This window comes from Cebus imitator, unplaced genomic scaffold (assembly GCF_001604975.1).
Source record: "Cebus imitator isolate Cc_AM_T3 unplaced genomic scaffold, Cebus_imitator-1.0 Scaffold824, whole genome shotgun sequence".
Lineage (NCBI taxonomy): Eukaryota > Metazoa > Chordata > Mammalia > Primates > Cebidae > Cebus > Cebus imitator.
The window spans coordinates 136,992-155,358 of NW_016108139.1; the positions used below are offsets into that span (position 1 = coordinate 136,992).

The 18,367-nt window shown below is 35.5% G+C and overlaps 1 protein-coding gene across 6 annotated transcripts in view; it reads left to right on the forward strand.

The window, feature by feature from the left end:
* LOC108297642 (transmembrane protein KIAA1109) overlaps positions 1 to 17,350 on the forward strand; it is a 147,235-nt gene extending 129,885 nt beyond the window's left edge. For 5 of the 6 annotated variants that reach the window (XM_037735487.1, XM_037735486.1, XM_037735485.1 and 2 more), the window contains 12 exons: positions 1,425 to 1,562; positions 2,300 to 2,557; positions 3,617 to 3,767; positions 4,194 to 4,351; positions 4,475 to 4,667; positions 4,872 to 5,089; positions 8,436 to 8,687; positions 9,312 to 9,515; positions 10,791 to 10,985; positions 11,382 to 11,516; positions 14,139 to 14,304; positions 16,629 to 17,348. In XM_037735487.1, coding sequence (XP_037591415.1) covers positions 1,425 to 1,562; positions 2,300 to 2,557; positions 3,617 to 3,767; positions 4,194 to 4,351; positions 4,475 to 4,667; positions 4,872 to 5,089; positions 8,436 to 8,687; positions 9,312 to 9,515; positions 10,791 to 10,985; positions 11,382 to 11,516; positions 14,139 to 14,304; positions 16,629 to 16,845 — 2,285 coding nt within the window. In that variant the 3' untranslated portion in view covers positions 16,846 to 17,348. Of the gene's footprint in view, positions 1 to 1,424; positions 1,563 to 2,299; positions 2,558 to 3,616; positions 3,768 to 4,193; positions 4,352 to 4,474; positions 4,668 to 4,871; positions 5,090 to 8,435; positions 8,688 to 9,311; positions 9,516 to 10,790; positions 10,986 to 11,381; positions 11,517 to 14,138; positions 14,305 to 16,628 lie in introns of all 6 variants that reach the window. The other variant, XM_017520307.2, reaches the window with a different exon arrangement.
* The last annotated feature ends 1,017 nt before the right edge of the window (positions 17,351 to 18,367 follow it).

Genomic DNA, 18,367 nt, shown 5'->3' on the forward strand with positions numbered 1-18,367 from the left:
TTCTGCAAATATATATTAAGCCTACGTTTTAGAGTACACCTTTGTCAGAGATTGCTGAGTGACTGAGGGGAGCAGGCATGAATTCGACAAGGTCTTATGTGTAGACAAATAAATGAGTCCAGGATAATAAATGCTATAATGGAACTTTATATAAAGAGGAGGAAACAATAAATTCTGTCTTGTATGAGAAATCAGAAAAGGCTTGACATGGGAAATGTTATTTGGTGAAGATTCTGAAAAATGAGTAGGAATATTCTTGGAGGTAGTAGCATAGTATTCAGTGGCACAGAAGCATCAAAATGTATGCTTCTGGATCATAGTTTGATTTGCTGTGGCTGAAGCATATGGTATAAGTGAACATTTAATTGGTTGTACAAACTAGATGGAGCTAGAAATAGGCTAGAGGTAATGTTGATAAAATAGGACCCAATTATGGAGGGACTCATATGCTGAAGAATTGGGTTCTGATCTTTTAGGCAGTGAGAAGCCATTAGAGGTTAAGAAACACGGTGATACTTCAGAATATGTTTTAGAAAGAGAGTTCATGGTAGCATGAAAGATAGGAAAGAAAGATCCTTGAGGAGACTGTTGAAATAGACCATGCAGTAGTAGATGAAAGCCTAAACTGGCAGTAAAAAAAGAAAAGGGAATGAGGAGTGGGTTTAAGAGAGATACAAGAGAATCCATAAGCTTGAGTACAAGTTGTATTAGGGGCAGCAGAGGAGACAAGAATGTCTCAAACTTTTAGCTTACATGACTGAAGGAGCAGTGAAGCCATGAACTTGGAAAATAAGGAAATGTCTATAGGACATTTAGGTGGAAGGTTCTGGTAGACAGTTGACTTAGGGACTATGGCTATGTAGGTATGGGCTCAGACAAAAACAGAAATTTTAGCTTTGGAAGACATTGGCTTGTAAACCCTATAGAAACTATGGCAGAAGAATAGAAGAGCATGTGCAACAGCAGCAGAAGAATGCTCCAGAGCAGAACTCTGGAAAAAGGCCATCAGAATGTTTTTTGTCTGATAGGAAAATAGTAGTCCCTGCCCCACAGCCATTTGGTTTACACTTCCTTTTGAGAAAATTTGTATACCAGCTCATCCTGATGATTGATTTTCCATAATAGAGAAGAATGCTGTGTTAAAATTGAAAGCCGGCTATTAGACTAATCTTTAGAACTTATCTGAGGATTTCATAATAAAGTGATAATAGAATTCCAACTTGCCATCACCTCAAAAAAGGAAAATGGTACTAACAGTGTTAGAATGTGCTGTTTTTGCAATGTGTGGAAGAACGTATCACTTACTAATCATAATATGTAACTTAAATATAATTCAGCTGTATAATAACCCTGTCTTATACCTATCATGTGAAAACATTAAGGGTTTTAGAAATCTGTACTAACAAATGTTATTTATGTATCAGCTGTTTGTGATATAGGGTCTGCCTCCTTTAAATATGATATGCGCCGACTCAGTGAAATTCTGGCATTTCCAAGAGCATGGTATAGGAGAAGTATTGCAAGACGTCTATTCCTCGGAGACCAAACTATAAATTTGCCAAGTAAGCTTGTTATGTAATTTTAATTTTGGTTACAATAGCAGCAAGACCTAATTGATAACACAAACTTGATCTTACTTGGTAGAGTGTACCATGTGATACATTCAGTCATTTCATAATGTCCACTGGGCACCTCTAATATGCCAACCACAAGGGATACACATTAGCACTCAGGATATATCAGAGAACCAAAGAGACAAAAAGTCTTGCCTTCTTTGAGATTATATTCCAGCTGACTTTTTATTCTGTAACTGTACTAACAAATTAGTAAACTTGTAAATTAATAACATTTTTAGTACATTTATGCTATAATGATTACTCTGTAATCCTTTCAAATATCCAAGTTAATTATGGTTAGTTAAGCATGGGAAACAGAAGATGTTGGGAACATGTTACTATCTTACCTGCATTTGTCTGCTGGATTTAGATATTGTTGTAGGTAACGAAATCAAGAGATTTTTGGAAGTTAAAAGTAGGGTCAGTTACATACAGAGGCAAATATGAGAAACTCTAGGTCTGCGTGTATTTTCTTACCTGTAAACTGGGAACAGAGCTCCTGTTTTGCATTTTTCATGGAGTTTAAACAAAATACTGGAATGTTCTTTGCAAACTGTAAATTGCTGTACAGCTGCCAAACAGAGAACTAGAAGGAATACATAATGTGATTAGAAATGGATGGGTGAAATTATAACATAAGGATTTCACCTTTAATTTGGATTTTTTGTTTTGTTTTCTACTAGCATCTGGCCCAGGAACACCTGACTCCATTGAAGGGGTAAGCCAACACCTTTCCCCTGAATCATCAAGAAAAGCTTACTGCAAGACCTGGGAGCAACCAAGTCAGTCAGCCTCTTTCACCCACATGCCTCAGTCACCTAATGTGTTCAACGAGCATATGACAAACAGCACCATGTCACCAGGGACAGTAGGACAAAGCCTAAAATCCCCAGCTTCCATAAGATCAAGGAGTGTATCTGATTCTTCAGTTCCTCGAAGAGGTAACACTGCTCTTTTTGTTATCAGTAGCCCTCCAGTGTTCTCAAGATAAAATTTTAGTTACTCTCAGATTTCAGCCCTAAGTATAGGAAGATCTACTCTTGAGGTTTTTATGATACATTAAAAAAAAAAATCCCCCAAAACAACAAAACAAACATTTCAGAGTATTGCCAACAAGACACCTAGATGGCCAGTAGCTTTACAAGCAGATAAGGGGAGAGGAATTAGTATATTGTTAGTGTGTTCCATATGGCCTTGGCCTTGTACTTGCACCTGATTGTATAAAAACGATGTAGTTCTTATCAAAAGATTAAAATATAATGAGCAAATGCAGGATGCAAGATACACACTAAGTCCGTAAGAACATAAAAGACAGGCACCCCAACCGGCGTCTGCATTTCAGAAGTGTTTCTGCCTTTGAGTCCTCTATGTGGCAACAGTACCTTATGATTTTCTTCTTTCTTAAACAAAATCCTGCTGGGCGTGGTGATGTGCACCTGCAGCCCCAGCTACTCAGGAGGCAGAGGTGGGTTGTAGTGTGCTATGCTGATTGGGTGTCCACACTAAGTTCAGCATCAATATGGTGACCTCCTGGGAGCGGGTGACCACCAGGTTGCCTAAGGAGGGGTGAACTGGCCCAGGTTAGAAATGGAGCAAGTCAAAACTCCTGTGCTGATCAGTGGTGGGATTGCGCCTGTGAATAGCCACTGCACTCCAGCCTGGGCAACACAGCAAGGCCACATCTCTTAAAAAAAGCAAAAAAATCCTTGGGTGATACATGATCTGTGCTGCTATATCCCCTGCACACAAGAATTTCCTTATATAAAATGGGGGCCATACATAATTTTATGAGCTTTCAAGAGGTAAGGCTGCCAGCACTTACTAAACATCTAGTAAATGGTAACTATTACTTTAGAGGCAATATTAACTATTAAACAACAGATTCTAATACAAGAATATTACATTTTACTTTTTGGATTATAGTGATAAGAATAGTTTTTGCTTTGTAACTAGCTTGGTATTTATGTAAATGAATATGTATTTGATTTTTCTGTTTTTAGATTCACTTTCAAAAACATCAACTCCTTTTAACAAATCAAATAAAGCAGCAAGCCAACAAGGGACCCCATGGGAAACACTAGTCGTGTTTGCTATCAACTTGAAGCAATTAAACGTTCAAATGAATATGAGTAATGTAATGGGAAATACAACGTAAGCTATTCAGATACAAAGGAAATGTTTTTAATCATTTTTGTAATTTTTCTTCTATTGTAAAGATATTCAGAACCTTTTTTGAATGCTGAAATATTTGAAAAAGATAGTTCATTAAAGATATGTTTTATCTTGAAAATGGCTTAATTCTAAGGATACCGCAATATAAAATAGCATGGAATATGTGTTCTATAAAAAGGGAATCAATTATAAGGAGAATAGGCTAATTTTCCAGCTAGGAGTAAAGTTTCATTATCAATGTTAATATTCAAGTGTTTACCACATAGTTTTTATAAAAAGTATGTTGTTTCACTGTCAAACTTGACCTTTTAAATAATCTGATTTAACTCCTTTTGAATTTAAATCCTGTTTTAATTCATGACACTGGAAGCTGTATATCTAACTAAGAACTTTTTTTTCCTTTAGTTGGACAACTAGTGGTTTGAAGAGCCAGGGCCGTCTGTCAGTAGGAAGTAATCGTGATCGAGAAATTAGCATGTCTGTTGGTCTGGGAAGATCACAATTAGATTCTAAAGGAGGAGTAGTTGGAGGGACCATAGATGTCAATGCTTTGGAGATGGTTGGTATGTTGAAATTTTACAACTGATCTAACATATCTTTAAAATATATATATTTACTTTTGGAAATTGATTCTGAATTTTTCCCATGGACATTTCTGTGAAAATTAATTATTGTTTTTGTTTTAGCACATATTTCCGAACATCCAAATCAGCAGCCCAGTCACAAAATTCAGATTACTATGGGTTCTACTGAAGCTCGTGTTGATTACATGGGCTCAAGTATCCTCATGGGCATCTTCAGTAATGCTGATCTTAAGCTTCAGGATGAATGGAAAGTAAACTTGTATAATACATTGGATTCAAGCATAACTGATAAAAGGTATTTATTAAGGATTACTTTTGGACACTTTACATGACTGTTAACATGTTTTCTACCATCTAGTGAGAAAACAGCAATTTTTCCTATAAAATTATTTATTATGCAATTAATACAAATTAAAAAGCTAGGGGGATGAAAATGTTTCTTGTACTTTTTGAGTATCTTCTGTAAGACATATGACAAAGATTCTGTTTTATATTCTAGTGAGATTTTTGTCCATGGAGATTTGAAGTGGGATATTTTCCAAGTAATGATATCAAGATCAACCACACCAGATCTAATAAAAATAGGAATGAAGCTCCAGGAATTTTTCACACAACAATTTGATACCAGCAAACGAGCGCTGTCTACTTGGGGACCAGTTCCTTATCTTCCACCAAAGACAATGACTAGCAACCTAGAAAAAAGTTCACAAGAACAATGTAAGAATTAGAATTAAGCTTTTATATATGCTGTAGTTTCACTAAATATGTTACATTTTTAATTAAAAATAATAATCTGTACGCCCTTCTTACAAAATAGCCCACAGGCTTTTTTTTTTTTTTTTTTTTTTTTTTTTTTGAGACTGAGTCTCACTGTGTTGCCAGGCACCAGGCTGGAGTGCAGTGGCGCAATCTCGGCTCACTGCAACCTCCGCCTCCCAGGTTCAAGCAGTTCTCCTGCCTCAGCCTCCTGAGTAGCTGGGACTACAGACGCGCACCACCATGCCCAGCTAATTTTTGTATTTTTTGGTAGTGACGGGGTTTCAACATGGTCTCGATCTCTTGACCTCGTGATCCCCTCGCCTCGGCCTCCCGGAGTGCTGGGATTACAGGTGTGAGCCACCATGCCCGGCCGCCCACAGGCTTTTTATCCTACTCAATTAGCAAAGGACCAGATTTTCTACCTGCCAGTGGAATTAGAGGTCATCATCATTTAGGAAGTTATCATTTATTATCCCTTCCCCCTGCTGCAGTGCATGTGCATCCATACCCACATTTATGACAATATCATGTTCTGGTTTAGAATGTCTGTGGAGTCAGAATATCTGAGTTTGGATTTATTAGGTGAGTGATAGTAAGATCATCCTTATTTTTACTTAGTAATTCAATTGGCAAATATTTATTAAGCTACAACCATGTACTTAAGCACTATTCTAGGCACAGGAAATCTAGTGGTGGACAGAATTACTACCCTCTTGAAGCTTAAACTATAATAGGAGAGAAAGACCATAATAAATTTACTAACTAAATATGTAAGATAATTTCAGTAAGAGAGAAGTGCTAAGCAAAAGAACAAAAACAGAGGAAGAATATAGAGAATGATTAAATGTAAGGATAGCTATTTTTGAAAGGGTGATCATTTAGGCCTTTTCTGAAGTGACATTTTAGTGGAAATGTGAATGAAAGAATGAGGCTAAGATGTGGTAGAAGAGAGTTCCAGGCATAGGGGGATATTGAGTCCAAAGTTCCCATAGTAGGAACAAACTTGGCTTAAGGATCATTAAGGTTGCCACTGTGGCTGGAACAGACATGAGCAAGGACGAAAATGTTGAACGTGAATTCACAGAGCTACACCACAGATAAGATTTTTAATATGATGGTTAGCTATCAGAGAGTTTTAAACAGATTTGATATCTGATTTACCTTTTTAAAAAATACTCCCTTTTTGAACAATGAGAACACATGGACACAGGGAGAGGAACATCACACTCTGGGGCCTGTAGGGGGAAGGGATAGCATTAGGAGAAATACCTAATGTAGATGACGGGTTGATAGGTGCAGCAAACCACCATGGCACATGTATACCTGTGTAACAAACCTGCATGTTCTGCACCTGTACCCTAGAACTTAAAGTATAATTTAAAAAAAACTCCCTTTTAAAGCTCATTCTGGCTACTATGTGAAGAACAGACTATAGGTAGTTAAGAATGGAAGGAAACAATTGCAATAGTTACCATTACCATTGTTACATACATAGTTACATCATTATTGTAAGGAAGCCATTGCAACACTCCAGACAGGAAATGGTGGCTTTCACTAGGATGATAGAGGTGTAAGTAGTGAGAAGCAGTCAGAATGAGGGATAGCTTTTTAATAACTCTGTTATCACAGAAGTAATGCATGTACATTGGAAAAAAAACAAAACAAAACACAATAGAAGCAAAAAATCATCACATTCCACTCAGAAATCACTGTAAACACCTTAAAGCATATACTTCCAGATATTTTTCTATGTATCTGTATGTATGTGTATATTTTATGAAATCAAAACACATAACATTTTGTATATCACCTCCAACTTTGCATTTTGCTAATTATCTCCTTTAGCTTTCAAAACACATTCCGATTTCTATGATTGACCTAAAAATATCCTCTATAATGGGTTTGTCCAAAGCAGTTTATCCAATCCAAGATCACAGGTTAAATATGGTTACGTTCCTTTACCTTCTTTTAATTTAGCATAGTTCATTTTTTATATGAACTGACTTGTTGAGGAGATATAGCCAACTGTCCTAAGGAATGCCCTACCTTCTAGATCTTTTTCAGTTACCTCCTTGTGGTATCCTTTATCTTTTTCCTCTAGTCCATGTATTTCCTTAAAACTAGAATTTATATTAGGCATATACAAATTGAACCATGTTCTGCAAAATTCCTGGCCCGGATTCTTCAAAAAAAAAAAAAAAAAAAAACTCCTTGTCACAAAAAACAAACATAAAGGCTTAGAGAATTTTTTTAAGGAAAACATGCCAGCCGAATACAATTCATGATCTTTGTTTTGGATCATGGGTGAGAGGTATGAAAAACAGACAAAAGGAACATTACTGGAATAAATGGAAAATATACCTTGAATGTTTCATTAGTGCTTCTCAAACTTTAACATGCATCAGAAACCCCTGGAGATGTTCTTAAAATACAGATTTTGATTTAGTAGGTACAGGCAGGCTTAAGAGTCTGCATTTCTAACAAGCTCTCAGTGATGCTGATTCTGCTGGCCCTCTGACCTCACTTTGAGTAGCAAAGAAATAGAAGAGTTAAAAAGTAGTACTCCAATTAAGGAGGTCTGCATTTGATTTCTAGGTTTTCCAGTTACTGGTTCACTTAACCTCTTTGTTCTGCTTCTTCACTTGAAATTAGTTAAGATTATTTATGTAGTTTACAGTTATTATGAGAATTACACAAAGTATTTTGCAAGTACTTTTAACTCATTAACAATTACAGATATATTAGGTGGTTTTGTCGGGGGAGGGGGTTGTTTGTGTTTGTTTTAGGCAGGTTCTCACTCTGGTCACCCAGGCTGGAGTCCAATGGCACGATCTCAGCTCACTGCAACCTCCGCCACCTGGGTTCAAGCAATTCTCCTGCCTCAGCCTCCCAAATAGCTGGGACTACAGGCATGCACCACTGCGCCTGGCTAATTTTTATATTTTTAGTAGAGAAGGGGTTTCACAATGCAGACCAGGCTGGTCTCAAACTCCTGACCTCAAGTGATCCACCCAGCTCAGCATCCAAAAGTGCTGGGAGTACAGGTGTGAGCCACTGCACCCAGCCTCAGACATACTAGTTTTAATTATTATTGGCAAGTGACTACTTTCTTTAGCTATCCTCATGCAGCCTCTTTTCCTAGAATGTGTCTTTATTAGCTACTGCTTAATATTAAACAGGCACTGGACACTGTTTTCATCCCTTTCCTGAGATTGTAGAAAGTTGCCACTTGCTGCCTTACTCTACCCTATTCTAGGGTACTCATTAGGCACTTCAGGATATGTGTTTTTTTGTTTTCTTGCAGTGCTTGATGCAGCACATCATCGACACTGGCCTGGAGTACTGAAGGTGGTATCTGGATGCCACATATCCTTATTTCAGATTCCATTACCAGAAGATGGAATGCAATTTGGAGGATCAATGAGTTTACATGGAAATCATATGACACTGGCATGTTTTCATGGTCCAAACTTCCGTTCAAAATCTTGGGCTCTTTTTCATTTAGAAGAACCAAATATTGCTTTTTGGACTGAAGCTCAGAAAATCTGGGAAGATGGTAAACTGACACATTTCCAGCTTTTTCTTTCTCCTTTCTATTATGACTATAAATGGCAATGATATTTCTGAAGTCCGTCTCTATTTGTTCTCATGTATCTGACATGTTAAGGAGTTCACTGCCAATGAGTCAATATTTATAATGTCTGGAACATGTTAATCTGAACTTGCCATCTTACTCTATGTTTCTTGCTTAGGCAATTAAAGTTTCTGCTGCTGTGGCTAAACAGAGTCATGGCAATAGTTACTGTAATCTTATAAAAAAAAAGAAGTGAAGGCAACATAGTGGTAGTGCGAGGAAATTATTTGCCAGTCAAGACTGTATTATCAAATATATAGGCATGGATGTGCTTTTACCTCTACAGTGATAAAACCATTTACTTTGAGCTTCACTTTTCTACTTGGTGGTTTCTAAATTACGAGGGGAAAAAACGTTTGATGCTCTTCATCTTACTAGGGACAAATCCCATCACCACTAATAGAAGAAATATTTGTTAATTATTTGGTTTTTGTCCTCCTAGTCTTCCTATATATGACAAATGAATATATGGCCCTGAGGCCACAATTATCATCTTGAATCTAAATACAGATTATTACTTCAAAAAAAATTTTTATTTTGTTGTAGGCTCCAGTGATCATTCTACATATATTGTACAAACACTGGATTTTCATCTGGGTCATAATACCATGGTTACCAAACCATGTGGTGCTTTGGAAAGTCCAATGGCAACAATAACCAAGATAACAAGGCGCCGCCATGAAAACCCACCCCATGGAGTAGCAAGTGTGAAAGAATGGTTCAATTATGTTACAGCCACAAGGAATGAAGGTTAAAATTTTGAGTCTTTGGAGAGATTTATTTTGTTATTTCCATTTTGGGTTCTGTTGACTGTGTTTAGAATTTAAGTAGGATGGTGTTTTCATTTCCTTAAACAATTTTCATTTTAATCTTGCTGGTTGACATACATCATTTAACTGTTTAATACCAGCCTGGTAATGCAGCATCTCATGAACTCAAATCATTTTAGATGTAATTGAAACATTCAAAATAAGATTGTCTTTAAATAAAATTAAAGTTTATTATATTGAGAAATATTTTAGAAATTTTTCGGAAATGATCCTAGAAAAATATTTTTGTAGTAATGCTAAAAAATGGAGACTGCGCCAGGCACGGTGGCTCACGCTTGTAATCCCAGCACTCTGGGAGGCCAAGGCAGGTGGATCACAAGGTTAAGAGATCGAGACCATCCTGGCCAACAGGGTGAAACATCGTCTGTACTAAAAATACAAAAATTAGCTGGGCATGGTGGCACGCGCCTGTGGTCCCAGCTACTCAGGAGGCTGAGGCAGAAGAATCGCTTGAACCCAGGAGGCGGAGGTTGCCGTGAGCCGAGATTGCACCACTGCACTCCAGCCTGGCGACAGAGCAAGACTCCGTATCAAAAGAAAAAAAAAAAAAAAAAAAAGGAGACTGTTAAAAATTTCTTTAAACAAAGGAGAATAAGAGAGTGAATTAGAAGATTATATCCATATTGACTGTTTAACCCTTTCAAATAGGGATTTGGGGGAAGAGGGATTTTTATGGCTGGAGTGTTCTAAAGTGTCTACTAGCGTACTGAAATGTTCTGAAGAAAAATACTAATTGTTATAATTCTAAGATTTATAAAAGATTTTTATAAAACTAAGATCTATATTTAATCATAGCATATGTGTTGGGGAAAATTAGTACTTCTAACTGACTTCAAGATCAGGATCCTATTTAATTTCAAATTCTGTAAGAGTGAAGTCTTCCATCTATGGAGACCTTTGGGCTTAGTGAAATTCTAACTTCAGATATGAATTCAGCTGAGAATAATATTCATTTTAAAATCCCAGAAACCAAAACTAGAATGTATTGGGTTTATACAAATCCAATTATAAAGCTTTGGTCTTGACAACAGTGATATACAGATATCAATATAGATATACTACATACATATATATGTGATTTTTTCCAATTTTTGAAATAACAGTTCTGATATTATAGTTGTCTTGAAAGCTATATAGGCTTGTCAATGCCTGTTGTTTTAATAATTTGACTCTGTCTTTATCATTATGCACGTAGAGCTAAATCTACTTCGTAACGTTGATGCTAACAACACTGAGAATAGCACGACTGTGAAGAATTCTAGTTTGTTGAGTGGATTCAGAGGAGGTTCTAGCTACAACCATGAAACAGAGACTATCTTTGCATTACCAAGGATGCAGCTTGACTTTAAATCCATTCATGTTCAAGAACCACAAGAACCTTCATTACAGGGTATGGAGAAAAACAATTTAAAGTTAATAAGAAAATTCTAAAGAAACTTCAAACTATTGCTGTCTTCCCATGGATTATTTTTGATAATTTCATTAATATATAATGAAACTGATTTTCTAGGCAAAATTGATTTATTTTCTTACCAGCTATATGATCTCTGGAAAATTATCTGACCAGATTATACCTCTCTCTCCTCAGTAAAATGAAGAATAACTGGACTTCATTTATAGGACTATTATGAGGAATTAATGGCATATATAGGTTAAACCTCCCAATCCAAAAATCTGAAATGCCCTAAAATTCAAAACATTTTGAACACTGATATGACACCCATAGACCTATATAAATCCTTAGAAGATTACTCATTTCATTAAATCTTTTACCATATTATTGCAGATGCCAACCTGAAACCAAAAGTAGAATGCAGTGTGGTGACAGAGTTCACTGACCACATTTGTGTGACTATGGATGCTGAGCTCATCATGTTTCTTCATGATTTAGTGTCAGCTTATCTTAAAGAAAAAGAAAAAGGTGGGTGGAATATTCTTTTCTATCAGGCTGCAGTAATGGCAGCTATCAATGCCATTTACATTGATTTTTACAGTCTAGTGAGAAAATGAGTGGAATATATATCTCCTTCTATGAATTGAAGATACCAGTAAATAGCATTAGTAAGACTATCACAGACATTCTGAGTACTTGCTATATATACAGCACCAATGGTGTTTTATACTTTACAAAGTGTTTCTGTATACATTATCCTATGTATATTTTCAGTTAGACCTTATAGGAGATTTTTGAAAAATAGAAAAATGTGAGGAAATACTGCAAATCAAAGTGAAATGACTAAAGAAACAACTACATAATAAAGAAGCATGAGTTACTTACCTAATTGTGAAAACTGAATTAAGATGATAAATGTTTAGAATGCAGAGAACATTTTCTTTTTAATAAACAAGTTATTTTGATCTCAATGGTGGTATTTTGTGTTCATGAGCTTGATAACATTGGTTTACTCACTAGTAACTTAAATGTTTACCCATTAAGAAATGTAAGGCGGGGGGTGTGGCTCACATCTGTAATACCAACACTTTGGGATGCTGAAGAAGATGGACTGGTTGAACCCAGGGGTTTGAGACCAGCCTGGGAAACAAAGTGAGACCCTATTCCAAAAAAAATACAAAAATTAGCCAGATGTGGTGGCACATACCTGTAGTCCCCACCTGCTTGGGAGGCTGTGAGGTGGGAAGATCACTTGAGCCTGGGAGGTCAAGACTACAGTGAGCCGTGAGCCATAATCACACCACCGCACTCCAGCCTGGGTGACAGAATGAGATCCTGTATCAAAAAGAAAAAAAAAAAATGTATGACAACCCTAATATCTAGAATTAGCTAATATATTATAGTACTCTGTAACTGTTTAAAAGAATGAGATAGTTTGAAATATAATGATTTGGAATGTTTACAAAACATATGGCTATTTATTCATTCAATAAATATTTATTGCACCATTATGAATATACAAAGGTAAAATCACAGATGTTTCTTAATAAATAGCTTGGTATAATGTAATTTGTTCAGGTCACACTATAATACTTCACTTTCTTCATGTGGAAAATATAAAATTTGTATTTTAAAAATAAAAGATTTATCAAAAGACTATGTTGAAAGATTGCAAAGGTAGCATAGCATAGACTGAAATGCCCTTTTATTAATATTCAGTCAAGATGTGCCCAAAATTCAGTGAGAGAGTAAAATCAATAATGATGTATGGGAGAAATCTGTATGACCTCAGTAGAAACTTCAGGTAAAATGATAAACTATGATAGGCAATCTTATATAAAAGTAGATAAAATCTTCACATACAGCCCCAACAGATACCAGTCACTGGTAATCCTTTTGTTTTTGTGCTTTTAATATTTAAACTTAAGGTAGAGAAAAACAGATTTAACATAAACCTGTAAAGTTCAGAATTATATTCTAGTCTCCCTATATTTGAAAACCTGGCAAATTTGTTTCTCTCAGGTATGTTGTGAAACATTTGTCATTTTTTGAAATACTGTGTTGGTCTTGGTTTGCCACAAGCTATGTGTATTTCTAAAAAACAACAGAAAGACTGTTTTAAATATAAACTGTTATAAAACATTTCAATGGGAAAAGGGGGTGGATTTACAATAAAGTATATCTGTGAGGATTTCAATTATAAACAAAGTTATTACAAGTAAGCAATTCATTTTGGCTAAAATACTCAAAACATACCTGAGAAAATTCTTAACAGCATGTCAGACTATACCAGAATCAACATTTTTAAAGAATATCAAAATAAATTGTAGCACTGTAACAACAGCACCAATAATGAACAAAAACCCACCAACTGAGCAGGCCTTAACTGAAGGGGGCATCTGTGTTCTTACATAGTGGGTTACTACGGCTTTATTTTGAGGCTCATTCCCAATCAAGTTATAACCAGAGCTGTATAACACATATCATAATACCTAATTAATTATTTTACATCCAGTTTGTATACTGAATCTAATGCCCTAAGAGGAAAGCTGTATTCATCAAATAAGATCATATGAAAGTATTAATGGCAAAAACTGCAATTACTTTTGCATCACCCTAATACCTATGTCTCAGATTCCACTTTATATTTATTTATTACAGCCAATTAAAAGACTTCTCTTTATAAAGACTGAAAAGTCTGCCTACATAAAAATCTCTTTAGTACCACTGTTCAAATATATATACATCTATCCATTAACATACAAAAACCATTGAATTACACAGCTTAAATAAATGAATGGTATGGTGTGTGAATTGTATCTCAAAGCTATTTAAAAAAACACCACCTATAGCCATCCTTTAGGAAACCTACAACTGTCAATTTCAGTGCCATATGCTTGCTGTATCAAATCAATGATCTCAGCATTTTTATCATTAATGTTGACATTATCTCCGAGAAATATCAATAATTGGTACTTATTTATGGCTTATTTAAAAATATTTTTAAGAAATGCAGTTAAATGAGTCCTTGGCCAGGTCATAGATACAATGAGAGATGGAACCAATTCTTTTGTTCTTATGGTGATTTAAGATAAATGTATAATACTAATCTATACATATACATATATAATGCTAATCTTTTCCTCATAGCCATTTTTCCACCTCGGATTTTATCTACTCGACCAGGACAGAAAAGTCCAATTATTATACATGATGACAATTCCTCTGATAAAGATAGAGAAGACAGCATCACTTATACTACTGTGGACTGGAGAGATTTTATGTGCAATACATGGCATCTAGAACCTACTCTTAGGTAAGTAATGAGTATATGCATTTTACCCATATGCTAAGGGATAACAATGAGAAAAAGTTATGAATAATGTAAATTACATATGATTATCAAAAAATGTATTTAGAAGTTAGTCTCTTGTAACATCCATAGCTTGTGTGTGCTGTCTTTACTGCTTCTTTCTACTTTTGTGTCTCTAGGTAAGGCGAATGATGTACAAACACTGAGAGCAGCTAAGCACTGATGAGCTGTCGTCCAATGGGTGACATTCTGTCAGTCACTAAAAATGAGAATACTTATCCTTCCCCTGTTGCCATTAATTTTTCACCTTCTCACCAAGCTGTTATTTTCAGGGTTTGAGGTAGCTACTGTACGCTGTTTTGTTACTTAGTATGGCAAGATACAGAAGTCGTATTTAATCTTTAAGGAGCTGCTTTAGTTTCTCGCTGGATATGTCATAACACTATAACAAAACCTGCAGTGTCACAGTACCCTTCTGTTTGCATACCAAGCAATATAAAACCATACCTAAAATATCAAATTTAACAAACTATCAGATTAAGGTTCCCTTACTGAATCATATTCTACCACAATCATTATCCCAATTAAATCACTATCCCAAAGTTTCAAAGGTATTTTTTAGTTTCGGTTATAATAATTTCTATAACTAGTGATACTTACTTTTTGTGTCCTTGTTTTTGATTAACACTAACAGCCTTCCTGTTTTTCTCTTTTCCTCTCATCTGCTTTGTTAGTCCTGTTGTAACTGTCTGAATCCTGAAATAACAGTTTAAAAAAAAAATCCATTACATCCCAGGACAACATTCTGCAAGATGATATACATTTTATTAGATAAGGTTATTATTCAGACGTATTTATGAATTCCAAAATGAAACCTCCATTATGCAGTGAGAACTCTTGTATAGGCAGAAAGTAGTGACTTTGTGTGTTAATAAGTAATTGATATACTGTAAAATTTGTTTTAACTAAATAAGCAAAACACTTTGGTCCTAATAGTGCATATACCCATGAGAAATATTAAGTGTTAAAATACTGCAGAGGTCCTAATGCAGAAAACTATTTATAAAATCTGTTTTGTATTTGCACATTTAAATAATATATTTAAATTTAATACAAAATGAATTTAGTTTCACGTGAGCATAAAAAGTTACCATATTCCTTTTTTTTTTTTTTTTTTTTAGCAAACAAGAGTAACTGGCGTTAAGTAATGTGGTATAGTGGTAGAGAACATGGTTTAAGAGATCTGGCTGTAAGCCCAGCTGTTTTGCATAGTAGCTGAATGAGCTAGGCCAAAAGACCTAGCCGCTCTGTTCTCTCTGCCTCAGTTGACTCATGAAAAATTTGGAAAATGGTATTACCTACCTTGTAGGGTTGTTACACTGGTTAAATGAGTTAATAAATGCAAAATACTTATAACTATTTGAGTTTGAAGAGATCAATGCCTAACCACCCCCAACTCCCACGCTTAAGTTCAGAACCAATTGAAATAGTGGGAGAGAAGCATCTAGAAATCAGAATGACAGTTTTAATATGGATAAAGCTGATAACAGAAAATGTGGTTTAGCTGTATGGCAACAGTAGCTTTCTACAAAGTTCAGATCCTGCAGGGCATCGATGTAGAACTTAACTGGGGGGAAGGGCAGAGTAGGGGGTTGCTGGAGTTGTACAATCAGCAGCTCTGTATGTACTCAGCCACAGATAACATGGAATACTCTAAGGCTAACCTGTTTAGGGGCTTGCTCTTGAAAAAACTGTGGCATGAAGGAACAGATCAAAATGAAGGGCTCCCAAGAGGGAGGAGGGTACTGAACCATGTTACTCATTTCCTCTGTTAATTTTGCCAATTGGATAAATTGTCAATACAGGGACAGGTGGCCAGTAGTGTTTAATAGCTTTTCCTCCACATATAAGGAAATAGCCAGAATAGGGAGAAAATGACTCTCCCTTCAAAAACATAACACTCAGTAAATTTTAGCCATTTTCTCCCATTATGCCATATGCTTATGAAATCTATTAAAATTAAACAGATTTTCTTTTATATGATTAAGATAACTGTGTAAAAGGCCTAAAATATATTATTCAGGATGAAATACAGTAAACACTATTGCTGTGTTTAGGTTGTCAAAGATACTTATGTATGTTTTTTTAATGCTATTATTATGGTGAATCCAAGAATTACGGGCTGAAATATACAAATGTACCTACTGAAAATATTTTGTCTTGAGTATATTATAGAGGCTTAGTGGTGTTCTTTTTCTACCATTAGAACTGTGCTTTAGGGCATTATATTCCTTAATCATAGCTAATAACTGTAATTTGTATTTTAGATTAATTTCTTGGACTGGAAGAAAGATCGATCCAGTAGGTGTTGATTATATTCTTCAGAAACTGGGCTTTCATCATGCTAGGACTACTATTCCTAAATGGCTTCAAAGAGGAGTCATGGATCCACTGGACAAGGTTCTATCAGTTCTTATCAAAAAGCTCGGTACTGCATTACAGGATGAAAAGGAAAAGAAAGGAAAAGACAAAGAAGAACACTAAAAAAGTAATTTGATCTGTGAACAAATTATGATTGTGTCTGTTAAGTTTTATTACACTGGAGTGTTGTTTTAGTATAATAATTTTAAATATAACTTTAAAATAATTTAAATTTGTGGCCATTGTAAGTTTGTAAGTTAATCTGTTTATTCTAGTTCCATCATTCTGTGTACAGTAAAGTATTGCATGATAATGTAAATTTTGTGAAAAACTAGATTATAATATATAAATCTGCTTGTTAGGATTTATAATTACATAATGTGCAATATGATTCCTGCATCTTTAAAATGTTTGCAGAATAACTGTGAATTTTTCTGTTATTGGATTGGCTGTAACTTTTAGAAAAAAATCTTGTTAATAATGTGATTTTGGGGAGGTCATTATTTGCGTTTTCTTTTTTTAATGTAGACTTGTATAAATACCTGTATATAGTTTGAGTCATTGTGATATGATTGTATACCACTAAAATATTGTTAACTATTGTAATAAAATCACAATAATAGTTTCAGTCTATCGTAGTCTTTGAATATTTTTTCTACTTTTTATAATGAATAGATGCCCTTCCTGTGTCACAGCAGAGCAGATACTTTCATAGATTATTTATACCTATATTATACTTGGGCCATGGGTTCCACCTCTGTGGATTCAATTAACTGCAGATCAAAAACATTCAGGAAAAAAAAATTCCACCAAAGCAAAACTTACCAAATACTACATTAAGTCCACATGAAAGAAGTGATGTGTAGGCATTGTATTAGGTACTGTAAGTGATCTGCAGATGATTACTCGCCAGGAGAATGTGCATAGGTTATATGCAAATACTACAGAATTTTATATGAAGGACTTGAGCATCTATGGATGTCCTGGAGCCAATCCCCCATGAACACAGAAAGATGACTATGTTTATAAAAAAAATTTGCTCAAGAGGAGATCAATCCAACATGGCCATTTAGGAACAGCTCAGGATTGCAGCTCCCAGTGAAAGCGCAGAGGCAGCTGCTGCAGGTGATCCCCAAGCAAGCAGGGCCTGGAGTGGACCTGAGCAGACCTACAGCAGAGGGGCCAGACTGTCAGAAGGAAAACCAAGAAACAGAAATAACCTCATCATCAACAAACAGAACGTCCACTCAGAGACCCAATCTGAAAGCCACCAGCTACAAAGATGACAGGTGGATAAATCCATAAAGATGGGAAGAAACCAGCGCAAAAAGGATGAAAACACCCGAAACCAGAACACCTCTCCTACAAGGGATCACAACTCCTCACCAGCAAGGGAACAAGGTTGGATAGAGAACGAGTGTGATGAAATGACAGAATCAGACTACAGAAGGTGGGTAGTAAGAAACTTCGGTGAACTAAAAGAACATGTTCTAACCCAACGCAAAGAAGCTAAGAACCCTGAAAAAAGATTTGACGAAATGCTAATGAGAATGGACAAAATAGAAGTATAAGTGAATTGATGGAGCTGAAAAACACAACACAAGAACTTCGTGAAGCATGCACAAGTATCAACAGCCGAATTGAC